The 13,620-nt window shown below is 47.4% G+C and overlaps 1 protein-coding gene and 1 long non-coding RNA gene across 5 annotated transcripts in view; one reads left to right on the top strand and one right to left on the bottom strand.

The window, feature by feature from the left end:
- Positions 1 to 7,042, bottom strand: part of LOC146194153 (branched-chain alpha-ketoacid dehydrogenase kinase-like) — an 84,346-nt gene extending 77,304 nt beyond the window's left edge. Inside the window, exons 1-2 of one of the 3 annotated variants that reach the window (XM_084597265.1) lie at positions 6,878 to 7,040; positions 6,583 to 6,794 (exon numbers count right to left, since the gene is read on the bottom strand). In XM_084597265.1, the coding sequence (XP_084453391.1) occupies positions 6,583 to 6,738 (156 nt within the window). In that variant the 5' untranslated portion in view covers positions 6,739 to 6,794; positions 6,878 to 7,040. Of the gene's footprint in view, positions 1 to 6,582 lie in introns of all 3 variants that reach the window. The other 2 variants (XM_084597266.1, XM_084597264.1) reach the window with 2 other exon arrangements.
- A 94-nt stretch (positions 7,043 to 7,136) lies between these two features.
- Positions 7,137 to 13,402, top strand: LOC146194152 (uncharacterized). Of its 2 annotated transcripts, XR_014705741.1 has the most exons (3): positions 7,137 to 7,605; positions 8,042 to 8,106; positions 9,011 to 13,402. It is a non-coding gene; the product is annotated as an uncharacterized LOC146194152 (long non-coding RNA). The 2 variants fall into 2 exon arrangements; XR_014705740.1 differs by having other exon boundaries at positions 7,137 to 8,106.
- The last annotated feature ends 218 nt before the right edge of the window (positions 13,403 to 13,620 follow it).

The raw sequence follows: 13,620 nt of genomic DNA, 5'->3' as shown, positions 1-13,620 counted from the left end.
GTGCAATTTTTCCCGGTAATAAATTAATTGACTGGATATCTGATTACCTGCACTTAAAGGCCCACTGTCCACCCTCCGGTCGAAAATATTTTCTTCCCCGGGGACTGTGAGACTTCGCCCCTAGAACGCAAGGCCGCAAAATGTTTTTGAAAAGAGTAACTAATAACGCAGTTACAGCCACCGCAATCACCCGATTCTGTCATGCTTCTCTCCTTCCGTTCCCTCGCAAAGGTTTTTCACTCTCCTGCCCGAGGTCGTCTAGCCTCCACAAGACAAATTCCCCTTTTTCCTCTGCGTTTGGCGGGAGGTGGGGCGTGGCACTCCGCGAGTGCGAAAAAAAAAAAAAATACAGCCGAGGGAGCGAGCGCCGCTGGATTCACCCTGGCCGTGGCGAGGGAAAAGCGCGCAGTGAGCGGTAGACACCCATCCTTCTCCCGTCAGTCAGCGAGACGGACCAATGGACGTCGTTCGCAGTACGTACATCATTACTGTGGCCCGTCGGGCCAGCGCAGGAAACGGGGAAGCTGGCTTCCCAAAGGAGAGCATGAGAGAGCTTTGAATTGTAGTTTCGATGCTTTGCGGTACCTGATCGAAACACTGGGCTCCTTTGCTTAAAAGGGCCTTCCCTGGACAGTGGCCCTTTCAGATTTCAATCCGTCACTTTTAATTGTAAACAGTCCTCTACAGCTCATGTCACGTTGGGGGTGCCGCAAGGCTCTGTATTAGGGCCACTCTTATTTATCATATATATAAATGACGTCACTCAAGTAACCAGGGACACACCAGTGAAAATACGCCTATATGCAGATGACTGCGTTCTCTACTCTAACATTTGTACTCGTCATGACCAAGAAGTGCTCAATAGCGTCTTTTCATCGTTTTCCGACTGGAGTAACACATGGCAGATGAACATCAATTTCAATAAAACTGTTGCAATGTCTTTTACTAACAAGAAGCAGCCTCTCAAATTCAAGTATAGCAGTCAGGGGTACAATTTAACCCACGTTAACGAATTCAAATACCTAGGCATTACTTTTGCGATTAACCTCAGCTGGCACAATCACATCGACCGTATCTGCTCCAAGGCGCTGTGAAGACTTGGATGCCTGAAACGCACTTTAAAACACGGCACTAAACAATGCAAGCTGACCGCTTATGAAACACTTATCAGACCCATTCTCGAGTATGCATCCCCAGTGTGGTCGCCTCCATTTCATAAACGACATCACTAAAATAGAATCTGTTCAAAGAAAGGCCATCAGATTCATTTACAGCCGCTACGACCGCATGTTTTCACCGTCATCTCAAACGCGTGCATTATCATTGGAGCCACTGTCGTTCCGTCGCACGTGTGACCGCCTAATCATGCTGCATAAAATTGTATGCGGATCAACTAACATTGAAACGCCTATCACATTGATCGCACCCACAGCACGGGTTACCCGACGGGCTCACCCACTGAACATAGTTCCTTTCACTCCATTTTTAGATTGCTTTAAGTTTTCTCTTTTTCCACAGACGATTGAATTGCGGAATAACTTAGATGGTTCTCTGCGTTTATTGCCAACTAACCAATTTCAGAAAGAACTGCCTAATCATGTTACCTGATATTGTATTGAAATGCTGTATACCCCACTCCTGCTGTCTCTAACAAGAGAGGCAGCAGTATTTGTAAATAAATAAATAAAATAAATTTGTCCTCGTGCATCAATTTTCTAGCTTCCCGTAAAGGGAGAATGTGCATTAAAATCCCCAACTACCACATAAGGTTTCGGTAGTTTATTTAAAAGGTCTTCGAAATCACTGAGAGTTATTTTTTGGTGTGGCTCACACGCAGCAAACTGCGAGTGTTTTGAATGCAAGCAAAGTGGCTGCCACAGCTTCAAACGGAGTGTCAAGTTTAATTTCAGCTGCTGGAATGTCATTTTTAACAATTATGGAAACACCACCGAAGAGCCTGCTGGCTTGCTCTTGGTAGCGCCGGAAAACTTTATATATTTTTAGTATTTTTGAATGTTTTGACTGAGACTGGTTTCCTGTAGACACAGCGCTACAGGCGAGAGTGAAGCGACAATATTGTTACGAGCGAGCAAGGAAGAAGAAGCAGGCAGTGGCGCGGACAGAAGCGCTCGCGCCAGGCCCGCTAACATTTCCATTTGACGTCATCTCACTGTCATTGAACATCTTCTCTCTGTCCTCTGTTCTCCTGTTTTCATCGCTTGCCACCACGTAACATTTGGTTGGAAGCACGGGGTACCTCATAGTCACCCCCTCATCCTGGTCCGGAGCTTCGGCGCCTTGCGACTTCTTGCGCCGTCGGCTGAAGGTAAGGAGGCATCGCATGGCTGTTCCCCAGCCTGCCGGACCCAGCAAGACCTTGCCGTTCCTCCACCCTGCCCCCCAACCACAAGACACGACGGAGAGACTGACCCGAGACACTACACATGATCACAAGACACAAGGAGAGACCCGAACGACCATATGTGACCCCCCGACCCAAGACACCGCTACACTTGAAGACATCCTCCCCTGCCTATGCCATGCGGTGCGTGCCTTGGCCTCCGCCATCGAGTTGTGGCAGTGTGTGGCTCAAAAGTGTTCTGGGCCAAGGTTCATTGGGAATCATCTTGTCAGCAAGCCATTCTATTCTTCCTTCTTCCTCTTCAAGCATCCAGGCATGCCCATCATCATGCCATGGAATCATCAACATCGGTAAGCTTCCTCGTCCACAATCGGGACGATCGCTCGGTGGCCCCGGGTCATGTTACGGACGAGCAAGAAGGAAGAAGCGGGCAGTGGCACGGGCAGAAGCGCTCGTGCTAGGCCAGCTAACATTCATTAAACGTCATTTCACTGTCATCGAACATCTTCTCTCTGTCCCCTGTTTTCATCGCTTGCTGCCACGTAACAATGTCCTTCATATTCTTGTAGTTGCTTAGAAGTCCTCCACCGTTCCATTGGACTAGGAATGCCATCTTTAGAGGAAGGTAGAGAGACTAGGTTTTTTTCTGGCCCGGTGATTCGGACCTTTTCCTTTCTACTTTGCTCCGAGGAGCTCAGACACCTGTCTGGTGTTGATGGTTCCGGATGATCATTGTTCGTTGGGTCCACTGCATCCTCGGACGTGCTGGATGATTGTGTAGAACGTACAGGCACATTTGTGTTAGGCCTCGCCATGATTGGAGAGGCCTTGGGGTCGGCTGACCTTGCGGTTCGCACAGCCTGTTTTGGGGGTGGTGGAGCAGCCCTAGCTACATCCACCTGGGGCGTAGAGGTCCCTGTCTGAGGTGTACCATGTGTGACCTGGGCAGGTTCCGAAGACTGCTGTGATGCCGCCCCCTTTTGCATCACAACAGAATAAGTTGGAGTCTGAGTCGAGGTGAGTTCCTTACGTGCTTTCCTGTAAGTTAGGTTTTCTTTGACTTTCAGTGTGATATCTTTTTCTTGTTTCCAGGTTGGATAGGTGCGTGAGTAAGCAGCGTGACTGCCCTCACAACTGATGTGAAGGTGTTTCAGCTTGACAGTTATCAGAGGGATGCTCGTGGGAGGCACACTTCGCACATGTAAGCTGGCCTCTGCAAGCCTGTGAGCCATACCTTTGGCACTTGAAACAGCGACGCGTGTTAGGTATGTACGGTTTCACTTTTATCTTTGTGTACCCTACCTCCACAGCTTCGGGCAGTTTGCCCGATTCGAAGGTAAGGACTATGTGCCTGGTCGGTATCTCTTTGCTATCGCGTCTGATTTTGAAACACATTTATGACATTTAGCTCTCTTAGTCCTTCGAGGAGTTCTTCACTGAGGTACTTTAGGTTGACATCTGAAATGACTCCCCTCACCATGTTTAGAGAGCGGTGTTTGGCGATATTAACCGGGCATTCCCCAAAGCTGGTCACTGCTGGAAGTTTTTCATGCTGGTGATGGTACATAATTTCTAAGAGAAGGTCAGCATTCGGAAGTTTTTGGACATTGTATCCTTGTTTTTTCAGGGTCATCACTGTGCACCATGTGGAAGCGTGGGAATAGATTTGGATTTTTTAAAAAGAACTTTGAGGTTTCATCGGTCCGGCCCTTTTTCGGGAACAATCGTTTGAGAGCAAAGAAGAAGCCATAAGTTTTTTGTTCGGCTGGGGTGGCGGCCACCCACCGCGGAGCCCAACGAGGGGACGGGACAGGAACTTGCAAAGCAGTCCTGCATGCCCACGCAAGGAGGCAACACACCACTTTGGCCCACGCTTCTCACAGACGGCACCTCCGGCCTGACCCATCCGGGGGTAATCGGCAGTCGCCTTTTCCTATCCTCCCGTCCATCTTTCGCTTTCCTATTTCCTTTCTCACAACTCTCCTGTCATCTCCTCTCATCCTGTTTTTTCCTTCTTCCAGGCGGCTAGGGTTAACCTTGTGTGGCAAACCATCCTGCGTTATGCCATATTTGGTACACCCCGTGCGGCTGGCGTGGGCACACCCCGTGGCCGCACGGGGTGTACCACATATGGCATAACGCAGTGTGGTTTGCCACACAAGGTTAACCCTAGCCGCCTGGAACAGGATGAGAGGAGATGACAGGAGAGTTGTGAGAAAGGAAATAGGAAAGCGAAAGATGGACGGGAGGATAGAAAAAGGCGACTGCCGATTACCCCCGGTTGAGTTAGGCCGGAGGTGCCGTCTGTAAGAAGCGTGGGCCAAAGTGGTGTGTTGCCTCCTTTGAGGGGCCTTAAAGGTTCAAACACTCGGCATTGGCTAAATGACCAGGATCCCATTTTCTCCAGACACGGCGATGCCATGCACGGCTAAGCGTGGGTGCTCGGGGTCCGTGGTGTCACACAGTACACGCAAACATCTGCTTTAACAGATGCCTCCTGCGGGGATAAATTTAGAGCAGCCGCCCTTAGTTCTTAGTTATGGTTTCGGCCTAGTTCCGTGAAAGTGCAAAATGCAACTGGCTTTGCTCTCTAGTTCACTATAGGAGGTATTCACTGAGGTCGTACTACCAGATGGCGCGAGCATCGTCCCGCCTCGTCCGCCATGTCGGAGGTCGCCGGTGGCATCGGCGCGCGTCGGCTCGCGCTGTTTCAGGTTCGCTGTCAGGTGCCCGCCGTATATTGGAAGTGATCCGCAAAGTTTTATCAAGCTGGTAAATACGTCCACATACACTTTTCTTTGTTGAGCCCTTTATGGGCACGGAGTTTGCAGCGATATTTTGATGCTCCGGGACATAACACGCTGTTCAGTGTTGCACCAGGCATCACCCGTGCAACAGCTCGACAGCAAAAGTGGCCGGTTACCCATTTAGCGAAAAACGACTTGCAGCTCGTTAAACCCGTTGTTGGCTGCCACTGAGGCAGAACACATCGTGAAAAGACAGCGAGCGCATTAAATTCTCCAATTCCAAAGCTGGCATGGCAGCGAAACATACACTTTTAGTGGCGGTAGTCGGCAAACTGACGAAGCTTCCACAGGCGCTGTTCCAGCAGTAAAGCGAATCAATGCAGTTGCTTAATTTGGGTGACAGAAGGTCGAGAAAAAAAAGTACTGTCATGTCCTCGCAGGATAAACGGCCCACCCAGAGAGCATGTTTTACAAATTTAGTATCGGCTACGTAGCTCTGCTCGAAATGCACATAACCCATGGAACCTAGGTTCGCAACAACGCGATGTACAGCGATAACGCTTGATAAAGTTGTAACTTGTTACTTGCAAGTCGGAGGAGGTGACAGCGTTAGCTGAGCGAACAGACACGTCGCAATGTGCTCACCTCTAAAAACGACACGCCGGTCATCGACACCCTCACGCACGTGTGGCTCTTGGCCTCGCTTTCTTGCCAAAAATTAAAACACATTCGTGGCTTAGTACGTTTTAATTTCTTAACCTGTCGCAAAACTTTAGGCCGCACTTCACGTGGCAGGTACCGATGTCAGGGAATCCAACGCGAAGCAGTGGTCTTGTAGTACACGACACACCTCGACGAAGTTACCGCGGTCGTACGAGCCGGTGTTTTCACAAAGTCAAACATTTTGTCCGGACAGTCGTTTTTCTTGTTCCACGAAGTCCACGGGTGTATCCACTCGCTCGCATGGTTTTCGCTGGCGCACGCAGAAATTCTGTAAAGGCGCGAAAGGCTTACCCCACGGATCAGAACGAGTTGAATACTGCGGCTGGGTGCGGCGCCCACACACACGACCCATGCACGACCACGCGTATGGCGAATTCTGCGCTAGCCGCTAGCGCCCCTAGCGGATGACGTCACGTGAATACCTCCTATAGCTTTGCCACGCTGCTTGAAGGATGCATCGACTTGACCCAGTTTCCGTTTCGGATAAGATCATCACGCACGGAACATCTGCGTGAACGTGCCAAAGCAAGGAACCAATAATTTCTGACTCATCTGTCGGCAGATGGGCGACGTGAGAATTTCAGCGAAGGCGAACAATCGCCGTTTCAGCGGCAAATGAGCTGGCCACTGGTTTGTAGCTCATTCGACACGGAAACTTGGCTATGCCGCCACGTATCCTCCTCGCAGCCGCGCAACCCTTTCCCCACCGCCAAGAACGGCACTTGCAATGTAAAGATCGTTGCATCGCACCTTCGCGGCGGCGACATCGATGGCCGACTGGTTGTAGAAGGACTGCACGGTGCGCGACTTATCCTTGGTGTTCAGCTCGGCGGTGGCGCCCTTGCTGGCGTAAGCGATGGAGCGCACGGCCCTCAGGCCGCGCAGGCCGCATGCTCCTGTTGCCATGCTGATGCGCCGCGGAGCTTGCACACAGGAGGCCTCCCAGCATCAGCGGTCGGCTGCTGTGACGAGGTGCACGCGCTCGTCGCCGCATGGGAAGGGGAAAGCGCCCGTTCTGCCGCCCGTGCGCGGCTTCACGACTCACCACTGAGCTGCGGTGTCACGAAATGCGGAGCGGCGATCGCGTCGCCATGCACAGTCTCAGAAACCACGCTGTGCGAAGCTCCTCCAACGTATCCAACGCCCACTCACGAGGCTCACGAGTCACAACCGTTAACACCGGCGCTGCTCAGCGAATACGAAGCGAATGTAGGAAATCCACTTGATCACCTGAACTTGCAGAGAGCCGGCTCCGTGAACTGCGCATGCGCGCCCAGGACCAAAGTGGAAAGGAGGATATGTTGCTCTTCTGGACGGATGTGACGTCAAATAGCTTTTAGTGCTTGTTTTTTTCTAGAAGTAAGCCTCAAACCCAGATCATAGAGAAACATATGCTCTCTGAGTTGCCCAAAGTATGGCCCGAAGAAGGAAGACTGGCGCGCTTTTCAGACAACGAGCATTTGCGCTTTGCGAGCCCTAGGCACCCTAGGTTGTCTTTCATGCGTCGGTCTGCTGCAGTTGGCGGGCCATCATCCCGGTAAATGCAAACTCGGTGATATGCGAATTCAGTTCGTGAATTATAGCCTTAAATTCAAGGGCGCAGCCTTCGGTGCAGTCCTATTAGCAGTTTTCTGAAGAACAGCGCGACTTCGACAAGGACGGAAGGAAGACAACACGGACAGGCGCTGACTTGCAACTGAAGTTTATTGCTCGGAACGTGGTAATATATATATCAGGCTCCAAACAACAAGCATTTGCAGCCTTCTGACTGCGGTGAGTCGTACATACATGCCCGCGAACTCTAAGTAAAGCATTTGTAGTCTTTCTGCCATCGCCTTCCTTGCAGCTTCTTTAACGAGTTTTTGCACGGCAGCGCAAGCATGCGTTATCCTCAATTATTGACGCGGCGTAATCGCGCGACAGTCTCCAGGCCAAGGCGTGAGGAGACGAGGAGACTGCGTAACGGCGTCCACGATCTCGTTTCATTGCGCTTGGAACAACTTCCATACCTGCTGTTGTGCACAGATCGGTCGCCGGTTGCTGTTGTCTTCCGGATGCACTGGAGTATTGGGACATATGAGGCGACTAAAAGATAACGTAAAACTGTTTCTGAGTTCGCTTATATTTGTTTGGGCAGTATAAGGCATTTTTGCGTGCGCCAGCGTGAACGCGCTGGTTTATAATCGGGGTTTTATTGCCTTCCTCGCAGCTTCAACCGATGGAGCGGCTCGGCCCATAGAAAATGTCGGGCTTCTTTCGGAAAACTGTTGGAAGGTAAGTGGCACTCATCTGTACAGACCATACGTGGTAGTGCTGCAATACATGAGTAATATCTGCGCACTGCTAAAAGGGGGGTTGCTGGCCAGCTGAGAGATAGCTTAAACTAAGTAGGCCCTGTGCAGACTGAGCCTCGAAGTGCAACAAGCCTACTGCACAGCATGAAATGGCTACAAAAGTATGGTTATATACATGACCGAATTCATGTGCTTATTTTCTCAGACCTTCCACTGTCAAGTACTCTCACTTATTTCGGTGTATGCAGCAATGAGGGTGACTTCATTACTCCTCAGCTAGCATAGGTTCATGCCTGTGACAATATCTGTCCTTTTACTGCCGAAATAACTGCATTGGTGGAACTCACTGAGCTTGTTTATATAGATTTAACACTTTGGATGCATGTTGCTACCGCAGAGTTCCCTAATATATATATATATCTTTTGCCTGCTCCAACATAAATAGTTGGCAGTGCTTGGCTTCAAGCTGCTGCCAAGGCCATTGACAGCTTATTTGAAAAGAGAGCAATAATTAATCTGAGCTGGCATGTTTTGTGGGAGAGTGAGGCACCATTGCGAGTACCTCGTAATCCTGTCAAAGAGCTTGGCAGTTGCTGCTATAAGCACTCTCCATTGCAGTTCCATGCAAGCCGCAGCATATTGGGCACTTACTGCACAAGTGATTTAACTTAGATTCTCTTTGTTGCTATTTCAGTGTTTTGTAAGTGTTCTAAATATTTGTATTTGTGCTAGCATTGACTGCCAGTCTCGTTACTACCTTTTTCCTTCTGCAGCAGGCACTCTCACTTGCTTTACTCGAACCAAATTCTATTGTGAGTGAGTTTGCTGAATTTATGCAAACTAAATGTAATTGCAGTATTACTCTCATTTATTTACATTTGCAGAGGCAACGAATTCTTGGTGCCGACGAACGAGTTCCCTCCGCCAGTTCGATTACACCACCACCTCAGTAGTGCAGTGAGCTGCGACTGGCGTGACCAAATGGATACTCTCCACTGCTTCCACAGGTTTAGAGCGTGCTCCCAGTTAAGTTTAAAACACCTTGCTTGCAATGTATTTAATCTTGTGTAATATTGTCACCCTTGAATTTGCTGATGTGCTATTATTTGAAAATCATTCTGGGTGGTTTGGAACACATGATTTGCAGTGGGGGGAAGTGGGAAGCACAAATGTGTGACTGCAATTTTTTGCCAGTCTAGCTTCTAGCCTTGCGAATTAAAGTAACAGATTAATACCTGAACAGGCCTGACATTTATTGGAGAGATGTCATATAGAAGAAAACTTGATCCCTTGTGGAGGTAACACAGCTGTGGTTCTCCGAGAAAAAGTTATCCGTGTGTGATGGTGTCTAAAACATGGCATTGTCTTAGGTAACTTGGCATGGAATCAGCCACTTGTACTCTCTTGACAGCATCTATTGTACTATGTGCTAGGTGACATGCCTTCAGGGATGAGGGTAGATGGAGAATACCTCAGTAATCTGCAATTTGCTGATGACATTGCCCTGAAGCAGTCACAGCAGCAGCTGAAGCAGTCAGGATGACGGGCAGTAATGTGAGCAGGTTGTACGTCATGCTGGTCATGGAGGAAGTAAAAAAGCCTTAGAAGCAATGCAAAGGGGTAAATCGGCTGGTATGGATAGGCAACTGCAGATCTTTGAAGAGTGGTAGGGAGATTGTGCCAGAAAAACTGCTTGCTTTGTGTGTGTAGTGCCTCACGACCTCAAGTGTATTGAAATCTTGGAAGGATCCTAACAGTACCATAATCTATAAGAAAGGGGCTGTCAAGCACTTGCAAACTTAAACTGATCGGGTTATTGTCCATTGGAAAATCTTGGACTTTCTATCAGCTGAAGGAGCAGCTGGCTTTCGTAAGGGCTGCCATGTTTTTTAATGTGTCTGCCCTGCCGCTGTTGTGTGCTGGATTGTAGCCTACATCCACATCGGATAGGAGGCTGTGCAAACAAACTGCTCTTTACAGAAGGGACATAATTTGAACTGCCCATATCATACAATGCAGCAGCAGTAGTGAAAAGTGCTCCACAAGAAGTGACTTATTTTAGAATAGTTGCTTTATTGCGGTAGCGTAAAAGGCGTCACCCTTGAGAAAAATCACAAGCATGCCTTTGGCAGGTGACATGGCCATGCACTGATTGGTTGTCTGGTTCTGCGATGTCATGAGGCCACATGATATGGCCGAACTGGCTGGAGCTCATATTGTGGAAAAGCGCAAAAGAGACAAAGAATCGAGAAAAGAGAGGACAATGCTATCTGGAGCTGCTAACTCAGGCAGCTCCTTTGAGGTGAGAGGGTGAGGTGGAATAGAACCCTCAGAGACCCTTGGATCCAGTATCAGACGTGCTACTCCACATTCATACAGCTTGGTTAAAACAGAGCTTTATACCCATGTTGGGTGGTCTTAGGCACAATGTGGTAGATTATGGTTGTATGCTGATGATTATGTGTGAGATAATACCGGCACAAATTAAGGGATTAGGGCTTATACCTTTCAGGACTGCTTTAAGCCAATCGTTCATATATGAATGATCGTTCTCACACACTGGCAGACGTAAATTTATGTATTTGGAGCATGTAGCCCCATTTAGGCAGATGGTATGACAAAAGTAATTATAGCAATTAGTTCACAGGAATGGAAAAGGCACAGAATCTGTCACTTGTTTCTGTGAGCACCTGAACTGTGCCATAAGGGAAGGGAGGAGGGAGTCAAAGTGGAAAGACAGAAATGGGTGCCGTAGTGGAGGTCTATGGAGTAATTTTGACCACGTAGGGATCTTTAACGCGCGCTGACATCACAAAGCACACGGGTGCCACTTCGTTTGCATCGAAAGCAGCCGCCAGCGATCGGGTTTGGACATGGGCACTCCGGCACAGTAATCTAGCATCTTAACCACTGCACTACCGCAGTGGGACTATTGTGACAACCATAGTTTCTGTTTGTGTGCAGCTTGTTTATTTTTTTATTTATTTTTTTTTTGTTCTTTCTGGCACAGTGTGACATTTAAAAAGTTATTTGAAATAAAGGGGTCTTTGGCGCCATTCACACGATTCTGCTGCTTCTACTATAGTTTTCTGTTTATGAGAGTAGTAGCGAAGTCTCTTGAAGACAATTTTACTAGCTCTCAGTTCAGCTCAGATGATGAATCAGTCAAATGTCAGCCTCGAACTTCAGCTGGTGGCCAAGAAAAGCTTAGTTTCAATCTCTGATCACACTTGGTCAGTTCAGTTCAGGCGTTCAGTCGTGTCCGACTCTTCGTGACCCCATGGACCATGTCACGCCACGCCTTCCGGTCTCTCACTATCTTCCTAACATCACATAGCTTCATCTGCAATGCCTCGAGAATGCCATCTAACCATCGCGTTCGCTGCCTACACATGCTCATTTTGTGTTCCCACTGTTCTGTTTCCATTCGCTGGGTTTCAGCAGTAATGAAAGCTTGGTACTACTTGATATGGCTTCTCCAGAACTTCAAGTGTGGAACTTCTTCAAGCAAATTCAGTGGAGTTTGAACACCAAGCTTCTATTGCAGATTTTCAAATTTTATGGCAAACTCTCCCACCTTCTGGAAAACATGTCACCAAATAATTCAGTCATAAATCCTGAAAGGTTTGGAAATGCCAATACTATAAACTGTAAAATGAGTAGAACAAGGCCGAGCATAAAAATGGGTGTTTTCAGCAACTTAGCTATATTTCTGAGAGAACAGCACACCTTCAAAATGAACTTCAGAACCTAAACTAGTAATAAAAGAGGCAGTGTAGCATATTTTTAGTATTCTGAATTATTTTTCTTGCTGTCTTATTTTGATATTCATGCCCCCTTTTCTTTCACTTTTTGGATTTTTTCTGCAAATTTCGGAGAAAAAGTTTTTTATGCTATGTATAAAGCCAAAACAAAAACATGGGCATTTATTTAATTGAGCATCTAAATACCTGCATTTTAGTATTATCTAATAGCAAGATTGTGTAAATATTTCATTTAATAAACAAATTACATGGTGCTGAAGGAGTTGAGGCAAAAAAAAAAGCTTCATTTGCAAGCTGTAGTTTAAGAAATGACCATTTTTCTGAATTTTGTATATCCTCAAGATTTTGTTACAATTTCTTGATTTTATATTCATGTTTGACAATACTTTGTGAATATTTTACCCAGTGCTGAGATTTTATCTTATGTATTATGCTTATATTCATAATATTCACGTGTCTAGAGGGCATTTAAATAGCTGTATTTTAATTGGCTCATGTGCGTCATGTACAGAAAGTGTGATCAGAAATTGTCATCAAGAAACGTCATTCATACTGGAACTTGCGTGTGAAGAGCTCTGGCAGGTGCATGCTCTGTTGCCGCGTTGCAGAGAGGAGGAAAGGAGGCATCCTGGCTGTGCAAACCGCTGCAGAGAGGTGACAAAGGGGGTAATGGCAACCCCATGCATACGCGGGCCACTTATGCGCTTATTCACAGGACCTCGGAGGATGGGCGTGTGGTATTCGATCTGTCATTTGACGTGCGTAACTATAGGGCTGCATTCCCTGCACCGTATTTATTAGTCACATATTCTAATTCTGGTGCCGGGTTGTGTTCGCCTTAGCGATCTTAGAGCTCTTAAGCACTTCCTACATTTTTTTTTTTTTTTTGTAGGTTGCAGCAAAGTTCTTTAAAGACTTCATTTATAAAATAGCAAGGTGCATGTATGCGATCAAGGATCTTTGAGGGAAGCTGCAGATGGGAGCTGTTGACGCTACCATGCTATACTCTTAAAGACAGATCTCAAGTGTCTCCTAAATTTTTATAACAAAACGAACATCCGCACAGTGTTTGCTGGAGATGCTTACAACCCTGCTGTCCTGTCCGAATACAGGGGTACATGCATTACTGCCCGCCATATGCAAGGCCAGCCACAATTAAACATTCGTTACCGGAGTAACATGATTGCCTGGCTTTTTTGTGTGTTCACTTCCTTAGCATACTGTAGCATAGTCATAGTAGTGTGCACCTTTCCAATAAGTGGTCACAGGGTGACACCATATTACCTGCTGGACTGCTTTGTGCATTTGGTGCAAGCACAGTGGAAGCAGAGCCGGTTTGCAGCAGTCCAGAGAGGAGGAGCGAACAATATGGTGGCACCGAGTAACTTATTGGAAAGGTGTATATAGATTGCTTGTTCCTGCAAGATGCGAGTTAAACTGCTCTCATACGAACAGTTTCGATCCTCATTGAACTGGATCTACATTCAACTCATTGTAGATCGAGGTTGTCACACGGCAACTGTCAAGTGCAGTTGAGCTCGAGCCTGCTTGACTCAAGGTTGCTTCCTCAATCGCTCTCGAGATTTCAAGCACACTCAAAAGCGGTCATTGACACCCTCGTCATCAACAAGCTCTAAAACTTGAAAACGAATAAATGCAATAGAACTGCACATAATAACACATAAATGTATTAAAAGGCATGATAGAACATTCGTAGAACGGCTAATTTT

The sequence above is a fragment of the Amblyomma maculatum genome, chromosome 3, assembly GCF_055883805.1.
Source record: "Amblyomma maculatum isolate TAMU_Amacu chromosome 3, ASM5588380v1, whole genome shotgun sequence".
Lineage (NCBI taxonomy): Eukaryota > Metazoa > Arthropoda > Arachnida > Ixodida > Ixodidae > Amblyomma > Amblyomma maculatum.
This window is presented reverse-complemented; position numbering and strand designations above follow the sequence as displayed.